The sequence below is a fragment of the Mauremys reevesii genome, linkage group 15 (genome assembly GCF_016161935.1).
Source record: "Mauremys reevesii isolate NIE-2019 linkage group 15, ASM1616193v1, whole genome shotgun sequence".
In the NCBI taxonomy this organism is placed as follows: Eukaryota; Metazoa; Chordata; order Testudines; family Geoemydidae; genus Mauremys; species Mauremys reevesii.
Window position 1 is genome coordinate 30,734,711 of NC_052637.1, and position 19,405 is coordinate 30,754,115.

Consider the following 19,405-nt stretch of genomic DNA (forward strand, 5'->3'; position numbering starts at 1 on the left):
GTAATGCCCATCTATTCATTGGTAATGCAATGGGCTGCAAAATGTGCAAGTGATGCACAATGTACTCCTTGAAACGATCTTTGATACTATAAATGTCCAACATGACTTGGGCAAAGCAGATAGGTACTAATACCGATATATTACTGCCAAAAACACCTCTCACAGGTTTAGCAAGTTTACAGAAACAAAGGAGTAGATAAAATGTTGTAATTTTACCTAGGAGACATCATGGCATGTGCATATAAGGAATTGGCGTGGCAAGAAAATTGATATAAAAACAAGGTACATTATTATTTTTCAAACAATTGTAGTCAATTTTACCCTATATTTGTAGTTTTTAAAAAAGGGTGCTCCTAAGTCCTTTAGGCTCTTTTAAAAAAGTATCCCTTTGATCTCTAACATGTGCATATCCTCTGGAACACACGGAAATCTGGCCTCGATTTAGATAGAACATTTATATGCAGACATACAGCTGAGCACATGCATCTATGTTTGCAACATTTACACAGAAAGCCCCCCCCCCAAATTTTTGTAAAACCCATGTGCAAAAGTAAGCCTACATCTCCCAAGTGCACAAGTATGGACATTTGCACAGACGAGCCTGACTTGTATAGTGCAGATCAGGTGCTTTCCACACATACCTTTAAAAACGTGGGTCCAACTCCCCTTCCAAATAATTTATTCCCACAAACTAAGCTACACTACTAAATTGATTAGTATCGTTGCCAGGCGACATGAGCAATCACCCCACCCAAAGACAGGTGGTTTCAAAAACCTCTCATGGAAGAAGAAGAAAAAAAAAAGGCTGTTGCTAATGGAATACGCCAACTGTGAGCAGTGCAAGCCGCTATTTCCTCACACATGCAGCAGCCAGCCAGTTTGAGGAGTCCAGACCCGACTTTCCCACCTGATGTCACTCTGCAGGAAGAGGCAGCTGTTCCGCAGGTTGGCAGAGCTCCCCAGACAGCAGGTCACCTCTCCATACTCCTGCATGATCTTGATCATCTCGCACATGGCTGCGAGAGAATGACAAAGGGAGACTTAATGCCTTACCGTAGCAGCATTTTAAATCTCCTCTCACTCTGATTTCATTTCTGGAGACAAACAGTTAAACCTGTTAAAGGTTACCAGATCAACACACCTCAAGACTGCTCTTTGGAACTGAGTCCTTCAGACAACAAAGGCTAAGCCCATCAGCTTTTTGACCTTCAAAATATATGATCTGAGGTTAAAAGATATTGCCCTTCACATTTACTAGGAATTCCCCAATGAGTTATAAACCAACATCAAGAACAGACCCTCCAAAACAGATCTCAGAAGCCTTATTTTAACTGTCCACACAAACCCCTCTTCTTCCCACACTGTGATCCCCCACCAGGAAGCTCTATGATCTAGCCTCCAATAAAGGGAAGACAAAAATCATCCTCTCACTTCACAAGATGTTCTTGCCACTTCAGGACAGGTGTATGCAATCCAATCCTAGCTCGGCCTATGCCTTTGGAAAGAAATAACTGCTCTCCTTCTACCCTATGCACCTGCCCATGGAGGGAAGGGGTGGAATTTTGATCCAGAGCCATTTCAACCTTTCCTCCTCTGCATGGGGCACTGTCCCTTGAGCTTGCAATTAACATGGACTTGGCTGCAGAGCACAAAGGCCTTGTTAAAAAATGTCTGGGAAATAATTTAAAATAAGGATTTCCCCCTTAAATAGCAACTTTCATGCAAGACTGAGTCACTTTACCCACATTCACAAGGAACATTATCCCCATTTTACAGATGAAGGAACTAAGGCACCAAGAGGGGAAGTGATATAAACAAAGTCATGTGGCCGTCAGGTAGTCCACTAATACCACTGCTATAGTAGGAAATGACTTCTAGGAAGTGATTTCTGAGCCATGTGAGCAAATGATCACTGCAAGTGGAGATCAAAGCCTCCAAATTCCTCTGCGGGTTGCTAACACTTATTATTAAGTAATGAGCAGCAGTGTTGTAGATGCTCATTTCTGTAACTCCTATTAAAGCTAACAGCAGGGAGAGTTTCTTAGGGGTTATGCTCACTATAGCAAGTTAATGGTAAAACTCCCATTGATTTCAGAAGGGAACAGGATCTGGCCCTCAGCACATAAGATTGCTATGGAGGCTCATCCACCCAGAATCCCCCTCCCAGTTTGCTGCAGGGTCTCCCCACCCCTCCACGCTCTCATGACCCACAGCAACTATCTGGAGAAGATGTTTGGCAGCTGATATGTGAAACAGGCCCGGCCCAGCCCAGCGGTCACTTACTCTCTGAGGTGCAATCCGTAAAGAGGGGCACCAGCAAAGGCACATTGTCAATGTTCTGCAGGTGAGGTCTGACCTGGTGGATCCCTCGAGGAAGTTTGGCCTGTAGGGGAAGAAGAAAGAGATTAAGGTGGCAGGAGAAAATTGTAAATTAATACCAAGGTGGTGATTACAGCCCCCCCACTCCTGCACTCAAATCTCTGTGGGGCGAGATTCCTGTGCTTGCAGGATTGGGCCTAAGTTGCTGTCCACTGTAGAGAGAGCTTGGCTTTCCTAAGAGTGCAAAACAAGGCTCCTGCTGAAGCATTACTTTGCAATTCACATGCCATTGGCCCATGCTCTCCCCCATGATTAACTGTTTGCCCTTTGCAGATGCAGCATGACCCAACAGTGATCAGGGATTTAACTAGCGTTTGACCATCCAGCCAGAACACTAGTTCAAACATTGCATTAGGAAGAGATTGAATCCTTCAATTCAACCTGGAACACCAGCCCAGGACAACCAACTGAATCAAGAGTGGATGTCAGACTAGCCCAGCTGCTGCAGCTAGCCTTCCTGGGCAAAAGGGACCACTTTGCACAAGGGCTGCCCCACAAGGGGAAGAGACTGGTCAGGGATGAGAGAGAGAGAGGTTGTTTGATGGAGGGGGAGGGAGAAATGAACATGAAAAAAGGAATGAAGGGGAATAGCTCCAGGGGGAGGAAGGGGATACAGACAGCCAGTGAGTTTTTGCCTGTCTGAAGGCCAGGCTTTTTGGGACTCTCTGCTGTCTCCGTGTGTGTGGGGGGGACAGGGGGAGGTGAGGAGGAGGGAGAGGTATTTCATCTGCAACCCAGCTGAAATTTAAGAGAGAAGTTTTCTTTTTCTAAATAGCGGCCTACTGGAGTGGTTTTAAATTTGTGCCTCTGTGAGGCCAGTAGAAGCTACGTGCCATCTCCCATACTTATGTGAGCCATCAGGCCTTCTGCTGCAGAAGAGCAGCATTTCCCAGTCATTGATCTGCTCTGACAAAGCCTGCTGCAGCCCAAGATCGGGGGAGGGGAGAAGTGTTATCTGCCAGCACAGACCACCCCGCCCCCACACACATGCCCTTGGAGGAGGAAGGGTAGGGAATCCAGATGGAAAGAGAGAAGCCTCGGTTCTCCTCACATCCTCCTGGGCAGTTCTTTGTATGGTCATCTCAACTCCTTAATCACCTAGCACTCTTAAACCTTCTCATGGGGAGAAGGAAGGAGAGCTTGCAAAGGGGCAAAACTGAACTACTTAGTGCTGGGGGTTGTGCGGGTCCTTGATGTCAAGCTGGGAAGAATCAAGAGACACAACACGAACCAATTAAAAGGCTTACATGAGGGTGGTGCTCCTGGAAAGCACCGAGGTGTTGCTCTTAACCAGAGAGTCAGTGTGGTGTGGAGAAGGAACGGTACACTCACCCTGTTGCAGTCCTCCAAGAAGCTGGGGATATCGCTGTCTGTTGGCTGAAAGCTGATGAGATCCAAGTGCCCTTCCTCTTCCATCAGCAGCAGGCCCTCCACATAATCTCGAGAGACTGAAGCAGAGAGAAAGACAGCGGTAAAAATAAGCACAGCCCTGTCTACACTGCACCGTTTCCAGCCATGTGCCCCTGCAACACACACAGCACCTTCACGTGGAACTGTGGAAGCCTGGAAACATAAGCCCTGATTTTCTAGGTTAGCTGCAGTCAGATCCCACTCAACCGTCTCTTAAAATAAGATTTTTAAATGACTAATCTGCTTGGAGGCAGATGCATGAACCTAGTCTCTTTAATCTTTTGACACATGATAGCTCTTCTGGCTCTGCCGCCTTTCTCCCTGCTCACACTGTCTTCTGGGGAGAGACTGGAGAAATCACATCTAAAGTGAGGAAGAAGAGCAACTTTCAGTCCAGAGACAGACCCACAGGATAATTCCAACACTGCGAAAAAAACCCAACCCTGTGGCACTGAGTCTCAGAGCCCAGGTCAACTGACTCGGGCTTGCGCTATGAGGCTAAAAATAGCAGTGCAGACATTCCTGCTCTGGCTTGGAGACCCACCCCCTCACCGGGTTCCAGAGCCCAAACTCCAGCCCGAGTAGGAACACCTACATTGCTATTTTAGCCCCACAGCGCAAGCCTGAGTCAGTTAACCTGGGCTCAAACATTCCCTCAACAACTACATCAAGGCTGTAGCAAAAATTGGAACTGCAAATGAACAATTCCATGGTAGGCTATTGCGTGCACAATCATGATAGTTACGTGCACAAAAGTGTATGCGCACCCAGCTCCCATGATATGTGCATGGAACTGCAGTAAGTGTGCGCACAAATCAGCAGTTAGATTCCTAAACGGCCACGTGAGTGGCAGAATTACCATGACAGCATGGTACTCACACACACAAGTCATGCACATTCAGCTTTGGGCTCACAGTTCTAAGAAATTAGGACTGGTTTTAGTAGGTTAAGTACAGGTTAAACAGGACTGTCTTGGAAACTGTGAGGAACATTTGAGTGGCTTCCTAAGACCACAGCAGCCTATTTTCTTCAGGGTTATTAGTGCAGGTTTCACTATGTTATATACATATGCTGAAAAGATAAACTGGACAGCTCATCCTTACCAGATTCCTGGTTTCATCCTTCAATGGGAGCCACCTAGTCACATCCCCTAACTGGCAGCTGTGGTGAGAAGCCACTGAGTCACAGCTGAACTCCACTGCCAGTTAGTAAACCCCAACCAGAGCATCCTCTCTTGCTTACCATACACCACATTTGTTAGCTACAGGAAGACACACCCCACCTCTGAATCATACAACCACCTTTCCCAGAGGGAAGTTGTCTCACCCTGATTCAGGTCATCATGCAAAGAACCTGCATGGCTGGGACTGGAGGGAGGAATCTCTGACCCAGGCACATCTCCATTGGGTGTTAAGGATATGTGGCAGTTCCAGCCGGTCTCAAGACCCATCTTCTCAGCAAAGACCTGGGGGAGAGCACACAAGATTTTACAGAGCTGATGCAGGGACCAGTGCTTTGGGGTCAGTACATACAGATGCCCCCTGACCAGCATATGCCACCGAGACCCATTAGGCAGCTGGGTAGGGTAACTCTTGGACGGGGAGGAACTTCAAGGCAGGGGCCATGCAAGTTCAGAAAGGGATATAGCAGAGATGTATTTCAGAGTAGCAGCCGTGTTAGTCTGTATTCGTAAAAAGAACAGGAGTACTTGTGGCACCATAGACACTAACACATTTATTTGAGCATAAGCTTTCGTGGGCTACAGCCCACTTCATCGGATGCATAGAATGGAACATATAAGAAGAGTATATATATATATACATACAGAGAAGATGCAATACTAGCTCTAAGAGGCTAATTAATTCAGATGACCTGTTAGCAGCAGGAAAAAAACTTTTGTAGTGATAATCAAGATGGTCAATTACAGACAGTTGACAAGAGGTGTAAGGATAGTTATCATAAGGAAACAGATTCAAGTAGTGTAATGACTCAGCCATTCCCAGTCTCTATTCAAGCCAGAGTTAATGATATCTAATTAGCCTACCTTGCTCTTGAGCTCATCTTCCAGGGAAAAGTAGACAAAACGAATGCAGGCACTGACCAGCCCATCAATGAGGCGGACGATGTCAAGTCGGGCCTGGTACTGGGACGAGACCATTCCCATGAAGATCTGACCACTCAGAGCCTGGATACAATCCTCCTTCTCCATCACTTCCCCGATCCCTTCTTCAGGCATGCAAACAACACGCAATCGCATTGAGACACAAAAACCCATACGTGCGTGCACACATGGACACAGATAACGAGACATGACCACATGGAGACAGGCACCCATATGCACAGAAACATGCAGACACACATGTACAGATGAACAGGTGGAAAGACACCCATTTGCCCAAACATACACAGTCACAAAAGGAGTTTTAAATACCCCAACATGCAGCCAAGAACATAGTGCAAAAACACACACAGCACAAAAACACACACAGCATGAGAAGGAAGAAGATAAAATAAAGGATGCTAGTCAGTTACAAGAAAGGGGTGGGAAGGGCACAGTACATGTGCTGCATGATGTACACATATGCATTTTAAGTACATCATACTGTGCTTAAACAACACAGCAAGTCTAGAGGAAGCTGACAGCCATGAAACTGAAGGGGAGTTGATCCCACGTAATTGGATCAAACACGTTCTCTCTAAGGATGCTGCAGTGGCTCCAGAATGACCTGTTAAGGATTTAGACTGACAGGATTCCTTCACCAGATCAGGGTGTGATTAGCGTGACCTTGATGCAGTACGCAGTAAAGGATCCTGGTGTAGCACGAGAAATTGTACAATGAAACATTGTATAATTGCTAATTATGCCTCCCAACTCCCACGTGAAGCCATGTTACCTCATTTTACAGAATGGGGAACTGAGGCACATAGGGGTTAGCACCGCAATTTTCCAAATGAATCAAAGGGAAATAGGCACTTCCTGACTTCTTTGAAAAACCCAGCGTAAGTAACTTGAGTAAGATTGCACAGATGCAAAGCCAGGAACAGAACTTGGAGAGTCCTGAGTCTCAGGCCCCTGCTTTAATAAATTAGACCACCTTCAAGTGTAACTATTGTCTTACAAATTTAGGTAACTTTATGATAGAAATACACTTGCCAGCAGCATAAGTAATTATTTCCCTTTAAGGGAATGCTTAGATCTCAATTTCGAACCACTGCTTTGGAGAACAAAGCTGCTACAGCTCCAGACTGATTGGGAATTGGGAGACCCAGCTCAGCAATACATCCCACAAGAGGAGGAGAGACACATACCATCAGAGCTCCAGCTGTTCCTTCTGCTGCTCTGTTTGATGGGTGTAGTCCCAGGAAGGTCACAGGATGTGAAGATGGCACTCTGTCCAGGGACCTGCACCAGTTCTATACACTTGCCATTGAGCTGGGAGGACAAGGCACAGTGCATTGGCTTGTAGGCAAAGGCAGAGCAATAGCCTGAGAGACAGGCTCGCTGGTAGAAATCCAACACTTTCTTCCTACATGGAAGACACAAGATAATAGCAAAAGCTATCAGAGGCATGCTGCCATTCTGACACCAGTTTAACCTCTGGGAGCTCAGGGCTGGAGGAAACCACCAATACAAGTTTCCTGGACCGCTCCCTATAAGTTTGTTTCTAACATTGATCAGAGACTGGTGTAAAGAGACCATTTCTATATAGAATTTGTATCCTTTGAGCTACAGCCACTAGAGGGAGACCTGAGCATCTGAGCATCCTGTAAGAGGCAGCGATGCACCCACATAGCGGGTGAACAGACAAACTAATGTTGCATATTTGTGATGGAATTGGAGCTGCCTGTGATAATTTATGAACACTAGATGTGTTATGCAGCTGTCTGATTATTGCCAAGGGGTTCTTTCCATGAGTACTTGGGATTAATTCACCAACAAGGCTGTTTACTTGTGAGTAGGAAAAGGGCAATAGGCCAGATAACACTTATCATCAAACACTGTGTGGACAATGCTCAAGCCACTGGCTGTGATGCAGACCTCACTAAACAGGTTTCTCCAGGCAGATCTCAGCCCCTGTCAGGGGCACAGGGAGATCAGAGGACTCATGAGGGTTTAAAGACACACACTTCTCAAGGGAGAGACAGGGCTTCTGAGTAAATGTGAACCCAGACTTCAGAGGTCAGAGGGATCTGGGGTAAGACAGGCCTTTAGCTCAGACAGATATGCATACAGACAATTTATTGTTTTAAAAACCCCATTTCTCATATTACGCTGTGCTCCCACTGTTAAGATTAAACAATATGTTGTTTTAAGAAGACTGGTTTGGGTCACACTATTTGTCATTGGTCACAGCTCCCAAAGGAAAGAACGGCAGAGGGCTGAATGCATTTGGACTTGCTGAGCAATCATGGTTGGCACACACCCATACAGGATGCTGTAGCATCACAGGATTCTACCCAGGAAGGCAAAGGCTCAAGGCCTAAGAACTGGAGGGAGTGCACTCAGAGAGAAAGGAAGGAATGAGAGGTGCAGCTAGCACTGAACCATGACAATATTATATAGATTTGCATGGTGCAGCGACACAAAGCCAATGCAAGTTGAACATAGAGCCCTTCCCCCATCACAGTATACCAGTGGTGCAGTTCCAAATAGATGCATTTAAAGGCACATGGTCAACACACAGTCATTAGAGTACCTTAAAATTCCATGTTTGTTTTGAATTTGCAGCGGTAACATTAGGCTGGGCCAGAACTACTCAACACAGTTTTTAATCAATGCCTTGTAAAAGAAATATTCAAAAAAATAACAGGCCTTAATGCCTGAAGATAGCCAGACACACTAGCACAATGTAATGCAGGCCAACAAAACAAATCAGGACAATAATGACATGAGGAGCACCAAATACACCCCAGCAAGCTACCACTAATAGCTGGAATGTACCACTCCTTGTATGCAGATATGGGACTTCCCAGAGATAACCAAACAAAATCCTATTGCCACCATCACTGAACTTGCTTAGAATTCTTGGGCACACTTTACAGTAAGGTTCCATTTATAAACAATTTAGAAAGGGTTTATAAATGATGAACAAATGTTTTAATAAATGGTTGGTAAATTGTTAAGAGTCCAATGGGTCAATAGATTGCTTATAATCATGTAACCCCTTTTAACGATGTGATTATAACCCACTACAGACAACTCACATTTATAACATGCTTATAACAGCTATTTATCATTTATAAATGGCTTATAAAGTATTGTTATGTGGAGCCTTAATATAAACATAATTCTCTCCAGTAATTAATTTTAAACCAGCAACTCCTCTATGCCAATGAGGTAAGGCCACCCACCTGTCAGAGCCGGAGAGGGGGTAGATATCAGCACCATCCCAAAAGTCTGTGCAGGCCTCAAGAATGATGTCAGCTGTCCCGTGAGAAAGCATCTGCTCAGTGCCTAGGGGAAAAACGGGTAGGTGTCTCCTCTGTACATTCCCAACCAAAGGATTTAATTCCAATGGCTCATCTGACAGTTAAAAACTACAGAGTATCCCACAAAAAGACAGAATGTCCTGATCTACCCAATACATCCCCACTGGCCACGTCAAGAGTGTGTCAGCCACTGAACAGAGACTGTTCAAGAGGAGATGATGTAGGTTTGGCTGCTCTTTGCCTGGCTATAAGTTAACTGAGCTAGTGGTAAATTGTGGACCTGGTAGCCAGTTCCAGGACCTCTCCCCTTACACTGCAATGATCTTTCGCCTCCAGAAAAGTGAGGACCAGGTTGCTTCTGTATCCAGTACTCCTCCAAATCAGGGTATAACCACGAGTAATGGAGCCATGAGATGAAACTAAGTAAAGGGAAATTTGAGTTGAATGGCAGGGGATAATTTAACAGTGAAAGCCTGTTAAGAGACTGGAGCCTATTAGATTGGAGGCAGCATGGACTAGAGGTTAAGGGGACAGGACTGGGACACAGGAGACCTGGGTTCTATTCACTGGCCTGGCAAGTCACTTTACCTCCCTGTGGCTCAGATAATGATACTGAGCTCCTTTGTAAAGCGCTTTGAGATAAGAGCGAGGTATTATTATTGTCAGCACTATTCCACAGAAGAATTTGGGTGATTAAGGGTCATTGCCTGGGGCATTTAAAAGGAGGCTGGACGAAAGCTCTAGAAGAAGTACTGTTGAGGGGAACCCCTCGCACTGACCAGAGGAGGAGCCAAGATTCCTTAATGTCCATGATCTTTTAGGTCTTTCCATCTTTTCCAATTCTAGGATACTTTAAGGCTGAACAATAACCTGTAACTCATCCAGCTGGGCCTGGGTGTTCCAGAGTGTCTCAGATCATCATGTGATTTTCACTTATCAGGTACAAGACCAGGGCATGGTAGGTAGATCAAAAGTCAAGGATGGAGGGGCTGCCTTTCCTCCAGAGTTGCTCTCTCTCATTAGCTCATGTGGAAACATTAACATTACATGCACATAGCTTTCACTGTCAAGGTTAATTTGATTCCCTCCCTCCAGCTGCTCTGTGACTGCCCCCAATGGCTTCAAAGCTGATCTAAAGAAAAAAAAAATCACTTCCAAAAAGCGAGTCCAAAGACTCTTGCAGGCATTGCTGCCGAGTGCCGACATTCATGCTAGCCAATGAGGTCAAGAGCCAAGAATATCCGTTCATGCAAATCAGGCGGGGACCTTCATGAATACTTGAGGATTTTCCAAAACATACCAGCTCTCTGCTTTGTACTAAAAATAGACACCACACGCTGAGTTTATCAGCATAACAAACATCTGAATGCAATAGGAGCAGAATGTGAAAGGGGGGACTTGTTAGAGGAACACAATGGACAGCTTGTGTCAGGCTTGGGTTAATTTTACTGTAAAAACCTTATATCCTCCCATAGTGGATGTGTGGTCAGATAGCCTCTGCTGTGAACAAAGGGGCAGGAGATGCCAGCTGACCCTGCAAAGTCCATGCCTTGTATACAGAGTAGGAGCTGGTGGGCGAACACACAGATGCACACCAGCAGCTACATTTCTGCTTTCCATCCCACATAGTTTCTGTTCAGCATCAACAGCACCTTGCACAGCCCACCCCACTGTCACTATGTAGAAGTTAATGCCAGTGACACAGTGCATGTACCGCGCCAACCTGTGTTGGGGTGGCGTTGATTCCAACGTCACTGATGGCACCGTGAGCTAAACTTCCCCCCAGCTGAGATTAGTAAATCACAAGGTTAGTAACAGAAATGGGATTCTGCTAAAACAGGGGCCATTGTTCACTCTGGCTTTTGCCCTACAATCTGCACCTGAGCCACAAACCGTCATCCATATAACACTCACGGCCTATGCCTTACACAAACCACTCCAGGGAGCAGAAAAAGAATCTACAAAGACATACAGATCAGATGCCTCATGGCACAAGGAAACAACTAAAAAACCCCTAGGCTATAACTCTAGGTAAATTAACAACCTGACCTGGGACCATAACTATTAGCTAACGAGCGGTGGGATCATTTAGAAATGGCTAAGGATGGGTATTAAACACTGTGACTGTTCACTATTTATATGTATGCCCTGCCAAATTACGCTGATTTACAAAGCATGAGACTCCTCACTAGGCTCCTCGCAGTAATTTGGGTAAAATCCCTGCTCCCACCTGGCATTGGGGGTGGGAGAGGAGGTGCGCCTGGTGGCTGGCTGTGATCAGTACTAAATCAAGCTGTTTTCTTGTAGGGCTAAAGATAGAGGCTAACTGAGCAGAGTGAGTCTGCTCAAGTGAACCAGATCACTCTTTGCATTGGATATGGGCTTGTGTTAAAACTCTTCCTAACAGTAACCCCAGCCTCCAGCACTGGTGCAGTAATCAAAATAAGACTATGGAAAATTAAGATTTTAACTACAACAAGGGAAGATGGAGGCAGTACAGGCCATTGGGTTATTTCACTCCAGGAGCATGAGAATCCTTAACTCACCTCCACTTACTGTGGATTTGGGGTGAAAAATGTCAGATTAACAGGGACATATTTCACTAAACAAGACAAGAGAACCTAGAGATGGGTTATGTACCATTTCTGCTAAGGGTACAGAATTTACTACCTGTCCACATTTGGTTTCCTTATGGAGGTCTCGTTATGGTGGAATGAATCTTTGAATCCATACAAGATTTTTAAAGCCAAAAAGGGCCATTATGATCTGGTCTGACCCCCTGCATAACGCAATCCAGAGAATTTCACCCAGTAATTCCTGCACCAAGCTCATAACTTCTGGTTGACCTAGAGCATAATTTTAGACAGCCACACAATCTTGATTTAAAGGCTTCAAGTGATGAACAACCAACCACATCTTTAAGTAAATTATTCCAGTGGTTAATTACCCTCACTGTTAAAATTCTTCTTACAGTTCACTCCAGACAGCATTATTACGGTCATACACACACACACACACACACACACACAAGTCTGAACCCTCTAGGAAAAAAAACTTTTCAAAATTAGGAAATGAAGTTAGAATGATGCAAGATTAAAAGAGGTTCCCCATATTGAAAACCCCAGCAGTCAACTCTGAACAACACATTTCAAAGCCTTTCCTAGAAGGACAAGATGGCAGCAACTGGAACAGATATATAAAAAAAAACCTTCCCAGGTCAAGGTGTGAGATTAACTGCTGGACAGAAGGATATGGTTTACTCCCAGGGACTTTCAACTCCGTACAGTATTTATTTTGCTGGGACAACAAAGTCTGTGAACAGACAATCAAGAAACTCTTCTTGCTCTGCTTTTCCAGGACACAGACACACAAGATCATTAATACGTTGGATATAACATTAGCCAGAATCAAATTACAAAGGTTATTCACAAGCCTCATGCTTCTGGGCAAGAGCTGGTCACACACTGGGGCCAGGAAGAAATTCCTCCCAACATGTTATAGCACTGCACAGTGAGGTGCATTACCAAGAAATTTACAGCTTCCTCTTTAGCAGTTGGTATTGGCTGCAGGCAGACATCAGTCTAGAGGGAGCCTTGGTCTGTTCTACTCTGGCAATTCCTAGATTGTTTTTGAGACGCGCAAAAGACTCCATTTCCCTCCCTCACTATATCCAACACCTCCACCCGCGAGAAGGGAGGCAGCCTTACTGGTGGTTGTGTCCTTAACAAAAAGGCTGATCATGTGACTCAAAGGTGGTCTCCTCTTGGTGATGGAAGAGAGTTTTCCCAATACTGTCTCCTTCACCATCTCGTCAGTCGGCAGGCGGTACAGGGCCAAGTGGTTCTCCTGCTTGAAAAGCTCTTTGGCTCCGGGTGTGAAACCTGAAACATGAATGTAAAGGGGAGAAAGATTAAACACAACCCAAAGCAAAATGGAGGAGATCTCACTTTGCTGCTCCACCCCGCCCGCTGGCTGCAGTCATTCTGATATCTTCCCAGCAGCAGCATCCACCAGAAACCAAGCCAGTGACAATCTGTAGCCCCAGTGTGTGCTAACAGCCAGGCAACGGAGGTTAGGCTTACCTAGCTGACTTGCCTGCGTTCTCACTATGTGCATACACCTAAACGCTTTGAGATCTACTGATGAGATGTGCTATATAAGAGCCAGATGATATTATTAGTGGAGTCCTTAGTGCTCCTGATTCATTTAAGAGAAGCCGAGCAATCCAGAACAAGCATGGGACAAGAGGTCAGAAACACTCAAATGTTAATCCTGGCTCTGCCACTGATTCCTTGCATGACCTTGGACACGTCACTTAACTTTTTTGTGCCTCACTCTTAAATGGGGACATTGATAATTACCTGCCTCACAAGGGTGGGATGCGGATTATGAAGTACTGAAGATGTGAAGTGCTACATATTATTTACGGCTAACTATTACCAGTTTCTCTGTAATACACATAAGCCTAAACAGTAACACTGACAAAGATACCAGAAAAGCAATTCGTCCATTCTTGTTGGTCATTCTTTATCCACTGTGGGGCAAAAAGCTTCTTCATCAGCACTGCTGCTGTCTATAACACTGAAGGATTTGAACTAGAACTTTATAAAATTTAGCCTGTGTTGGCTGGAAAAACTCTTAGCCATGAATGTCACTCAATGACTGTAGCATAGTGTCTCAACCTGTCAGTGGTAAACTCGCCAATGACACTGGCAACAAGTCTGATGTCACACCTCTGAGCATTGATCCAAAGAGAGAAGATCAGAGTCAGATCTGCACTCCAGCCTTCCATCTAACAAAGGGGTACCATTCTGGTACTCTCCCAGTATTCAGCTGGCTCAGTAAGACTACCATGAAAGCTTGCTCCCATTTCTCAGCTGTCTCCTTGTTTGGTTCTTCCTTACCTATTAGCCTGGCAAACTCGCAGAGCCCCCAGGGCACATGGACAGGCAGCACGGCACTGTGGGTCTCCTGGAGGGCAATGTTGCAGAGGTGGTCAGAGAAGCGGCATAGGCGCTCTGTCACACTGGCATTGCAGAGGTTGAGCAGCACATTCAAGCCCAGAGGCTTCAGGGAGGTTAGGTGCATCTGCCAGTTGGAGTCATCAAACTGGATACAGGAGGGGTTCTGCTGGTCCTGGGACAGGCTGAGCATTTTGAGGTGGTAGTCACACACAAAGTCTTCAGCCTCACAAGCCAGTCCCTCACTGTCACCGCCAGCCTGATAAGACATGCAAAAAAATCCTGATTAGTTATAATGGAACATAGTTGCTAGAGAGGCTCCAATTTCCATCCCAAGTGCAGTAACCCTTAGCAGAAGAGAGAGTCTCAGATATAACAGGGACGATTAACAGCCCCTTGCCTCCTCCACTTATCAAAAATAGCAGCTTCCTTAGTTCCACAGTCTGAGATTCTCCAGAAGAGTAAAAACAATGTTTTTTAAATGGTCCAAATTCTAAAGGAGGAAAATAAATGAGTATGCGATGAGGGAGTGACTACTGTAAAGGGCCCAGGGGCTCTTCTGGGGAGATTAAACTACTTCTTAGTAACACATTTAGAAAAACAAATAGTAAGTTCCTGATCCTTCCCACACTGAAATCTGTGGGAGTTTTACTATTGCCATAAGTGGGAGTATGAACAAACTCAAAGATAACCAGGGAAAGAACTATAGGAATGATCTTACGATGACAGAAGTTTGAGGAATGGGGATGAAGTCTCCTGAGAAGAAGGTGACATCCCATAAATGCACAAGAATATATGTGAGAGTCCTCATCATAGACACTAGCAACAGGTACCTCCTTTAGTTCTGTCTTTAAAAGAACCAACCCTTCCCAGGAGAAAAGGGCCTTCAGTAAAGAGAATGCTTTTCTTCTCTGAAAAAGGACATGCAGCCCATGCTGAAGGATGTGCAAGGGGAATGAAGTGAGACTCTTCCCTGATTGCTTCCCCTTACAATTCAGCAGCTGAAGCAGGCAACACTAGACAGACACACAGACATTTGCCCCAGCAAAAAGCACATCTTTGTGAGCCCTGCTTAAGCACCAAGCCCATTACCAGTCAGGTGACACGGGCCAGGGTGAGTCTTTTATTGCAGTGTAGACATACCCTTAGGGTCATAATTTGTCACTAGAACAGGGGTCGGCAACCTTTCAGAAGTGGTGTGCTGAGTCTTCATTTATTCACTCTAATTTAAGGTTTTGCGTGCCAGGAATACATTTTAACATTTCTAGAAGGTCTCTTTCTATAAGTCTACAATATACAACTAAACTATTGTTGTACGTAAAGTAAATAAGGTTTTTAAAATGTTTAAGACGCTTCATTTAAAATTAAATTAAAATGCAGAGCCCCCCGGACCAGTGGCCAAGACCTGGGCAGCGTGAATGCCAGTGAAAATCAGCTAGCGTGCCACCTTCGGCACCCGTGCCATAGGTTGCCTACCCCTGCACTAGAAGATACTATGCCCAACTCTCCCCTTGCTTACACTGGGGTAGGTCAGGAGTAACGCCACTGAAATCCATGGAGCTACAGTGATGTAAGTTCAGAATAACAGAGCACAATCAGTACATATGAGTGGCCAATATTACCAGTCAATTAGTATTTAATGAAAATGAAACTTGGGTTAATTTGGCCTTGGGTTTCTTTGTTTTTGACTTCATGAATTATTCACAGTCTAGTGCTGGTTTTGTGAACGTATTTATTATTATTATTTATTTGTATGATTATAGCACATAGGCCCTATATGTGGAATTATTCTACATCTACCACAAATGAACACTTGGCATGCTACAGGTAAAGTATCTATTACTGGTATTCAAGGTCAAAACTGGTCACCTGTTACATGGTTTAGATTCTGGTCCCTGACTGAGTAAGTAATATTTTTCATAGAAGACTATGGAATAATGTCTAATAGAATTCTTTGTCAGTTTCAGTATTTATGTATATTTCTTGACTGCTTGGTGATCAAATATTCATGAATAATGAAAAGCAGTAACAAATCAAATTTGAACCATGTGTTTAAAAAACCGTCTTCATCATTTGACCAGTTCTCCGGGATGCAGACCAAGGATATTAGTCTATTAGTCTAAATCATGAATGATGCAGAGAAAGTGAATAGAGAAGTGTTATTTACCCCTTCACATAACACACAAACCAGGGGTCAACCCAATGAAATTAATAGGTAGCAGGTTTAACACAAATATACGGAAATACTTCTTCATACAACACACAGTCAGCCTGTGGAACTTGTTGCTAGGGGATGTTGCAAAGGCAAACGTATAATTGGGTTAAAAAACAAAGTAGATAAGTTCATGGAGGGCAGGTCCATCAATGGCTATTAGGGGATGCAACCCCATGCTCTGGGTGTCCCTAAGCCTCTGACTGCTAGAAGTTGGGACTGGATGACAGGGGATGGATCACTTGATCAATTGCCCTGTTCTGTTCATTCCCTCTGAAGCACCGGGCACCAGCCACTATTGGAAGATCCTGGGCTAGATGGTTGGACTCAGCATGGCTGTTCTCAAGTACCACACAGGCATGCGTGCCAGAGATCTGACCCAAACCAGCAGCTAGTCTAGCAGAGAGCTAGAATCACTGGGATGCTGAAGAGGAGGCTCCTCACAACCTGTTGTCTCCTCTCCAGCCATCAGTACTACTAACTAAATCCTCAGACTTTGAAGAGGGCCCCTTTAAATGAACAGCTCCCTTACCCCACTGAAAGAGGAGAAATCCAAAGGTGTGGGAGCTAATAGGATTACAGTGCTGGCTGTAACTTGTTGTGTGGAGTGTCTCTGCCAAGCACTCCAGCCAAAATAACATTATACGCAGGAGGGCCATCTTCCCATCCACAAGGCCAGCAAAAGGCACAGAGTACAATGAGATTCAGCTGCTCCTTTCCTTACTTAACTCATACAAATCTGCTAGATTTCGCCATCCTCTAACTCAAATCGGTGGGGGCAGGGTTCTTTCGCCACCTGATGCAGCCAGTCCTACAGCTCAGTGAGAGGCTACTGCATCCACTTTTGCATACCTTACCTGGGTTGCCTCCTCCTCACCACCCTCCGTGTCTTTGCTGAAGCTCACATTGGACCCCGATGGATGCTTGCTTCTACTGTTTGGCTTTCTGTGGACATGGACGTCAGAAGATTTCGGAGTGTCACTAGACCAGTCGTTCCTCTCCTGTTCATTGGCAATGTGGACCATATCCATCATGGGACCAGAAAGCAGAGCATCCCTCTCATGGGGCTAGAGAAAGCAAGGAGGTGAAGTGATGAGGCACTTATAGGATGGAACAGGAAATCCCCACTACTGATTTGCATGATGCCAGGCCTGTTCTACCCTGGGATGGATTTGGATAGCGGGGGTGGGGTGGCCTCTACTGAAGAGAGCTGGACAGGATGCTTTTTGGAGGATCTGGTCTTCACCATTCCTTAATCATTCAAGCAACGACCCTCTCCTCCAGGAGCCCAGCACCTGATTTTCTACACCACTGCAAGCCCTGCCAGATCATGAACTGAATCAAGCTGCCTGGCATGTAGTGCTAAGGCTGCCCACCACGCCAGGCTGAAAGCAAAGCATCACTTTAATGATGACCTATCCCTCACCTCCTCATCCATCTCTGGGTGGCAGAAGGAGCGCGTGGAGAGTTCATCCGTCAGGTCTTCATGGCTATCGTGAGAGGCTTCCACCTTCCCACTGAAGAACAGAACAGTCTCTGGACTGGGATTTGGCCAGGATAGAATCCCCTGCTTGTCTACACAGCAAAGCACCTAAAACACCCCAAGACATCCCGCAACACCCCCGAAAATACAAACACCCAGTGAGTTAATGTTTAAAATATATAGTCCCAGAAACAAACAGCAGAAGGCTCGGGTGGGTTTTCAGATACAAAGTTGGACAAAAGTCCCTTGTTAAGCAACCTCCTGCCTTGAGAGTGCATTCTGAAAGCACGCCCAGATGTGCTGAGCACAACTTGGTTCCATCTGGATTAATGGTCACTTAATGCAGGTTTCATTTTAGGACCTATTAAAACTAAGCATGAAATCCATGAGTAGGAGGCAAGTAAAATAGGTACAATACAGACTGGTACACCAAGGCCCAGGGAGATTAAGAGATTTTTTTTTAATGTCATTGGCAGAGCTAGGAATAGAACCAGAGTATGGCAGGGGCTTAAGCTACCAGACCACACTGAATGTCCTCAAAGCACTTTGCAATAAAGGTTATAAAGCCACTGCAAACCCAGAAGACTAGAAACCCCACAGGACCTTGACTCAGAATGCTGTGAATAGAGCACCTACAGCAAGGTGTCCCTTTTAGGTGTCTTCCTTGTGATAACCTAGTGATACTCACAGTGACGGATCCCAGGCTGTGAAGTAAGCTGGAGGTGAAGCTGAGTGTTGGAGACTTGCCTTTTAAAACACACAGAAAGTGGCTCCAGATACAACGTATCATTTCCTGTCAGAGAAGCAGACCACAGGTGACAATTCGCTGGGGAGAGCCTGGGTGAGGAAGGGGGAGGAGGGGTGTGTGAAGTTAACAAACATGCTTATAGGTTTGAGTCAAAGAGACCCTGTGAAACAATCCATTGCCAGGGGGACAGGACTTTAAGTGTGAGTAGGTTGAAGTTTTTGAGGGCAAGGGCACTCCACCTGCTGAATGCAAACAGCAAGTATGTTCTTTGAACAGGGACTCTGATGGGGCCATCACAGTCTTTCCAGAAAACACAGGTGAGAATTTTGAAGGGGTTTCACTTCAGTTAACTTGGTGCTGCCTCTTGGAATCTTTTTCCTAAACAATATGCTCAGATCCTTGGATGAAAGGATTTCAGTGCCCCACCACATGCCTATTAAACCCATTTCCAGATGGGACAACTGAGGTGCAATGACTTACTCAAGGTAGCCCAGGGAGTCTGGGTTCTATCTCCTGCTAGAACCATTACTTCCCCATCCAATTTAACAACAACTGAAGGAAGGTTTGCATGAGGGAAAATACTACAAACTAAACGTGCTGCTGTCGCAGACAACCTTAGTCTCCCACAGAAGCACTATCCCAAACAGAGGCTGGATGACAGAAGGCTAACACATATGGGCTCATCAATGTAAATCTGGGATCCAGTCCCAGCCTCAGAGCTGGGTGTTTCTTGTTCCCAGCTGAACTGGGTCTGCATTTTGATGTTGAGCTGCAAGCTTTAT

General features: G+C 45.3%; 1 protein-coding gene across 5 annotated transcripts in view; it reads right to left on the reverse strand.

The window, feature by feature from the left end:
* Window positions 1-19,405, reverse strand: part of TMEM94 (transmembrane protein 94) — a 99,887-nt gene that overhangs the window by 13,321 nt on the left and 67,161 nt on the right. For all 5 annotated transcript variants that reach the window (XM_039500975.1, XM_039500977.1, XM_039500979.1 and 2 more), the window contains 12 exons: window positions 18,564-18,668; window positions 17,819-17,983; window positions 17,250-17,459; window positions 14,124-14,439; window positions 12,927-13,100; window positions 9,142-9,244; window positions 7,099-7,316; window positions 5,834-6,015; window positions 5,116-5,254; window positions 3,712-3,827; window positions 2,284-2,383; window positions 908-1,016 (listed from right to left, as the gene is read on the reverse strand). In XM_039500975.1, coding sequence (XP_039356909.1) covers window positions 908-1,016; window positions 2,284-2,383; window positions 3,712-3,827; window positions 5,116-5,254; window positions 5,834-6,015; window positions 7,099-7,316; window positions 9,142-9,244; window positions 12,927-13,100; window positions 14,124-14,439; window positions 17,250-17,459; window positions 17,819-17,983; window positions 18,564-18,668 — 1,937 coding nt within the window. The remainder of the gene's footprint in view (window positions 1-907; window positions 1,017-2,283; window positions 2,384-3,711; window positions 3,828-5,115; window positions 5,255-5,833; window positions 6,016-7,098; window positions 7,317-9,141; window positions 9,245-12,926; window positions 13,101-14,123; window positions 14,440-17,249; window positions 17,460-17,818; window positions 17,984-18,563; window positions 18,669-19,405) is intronic.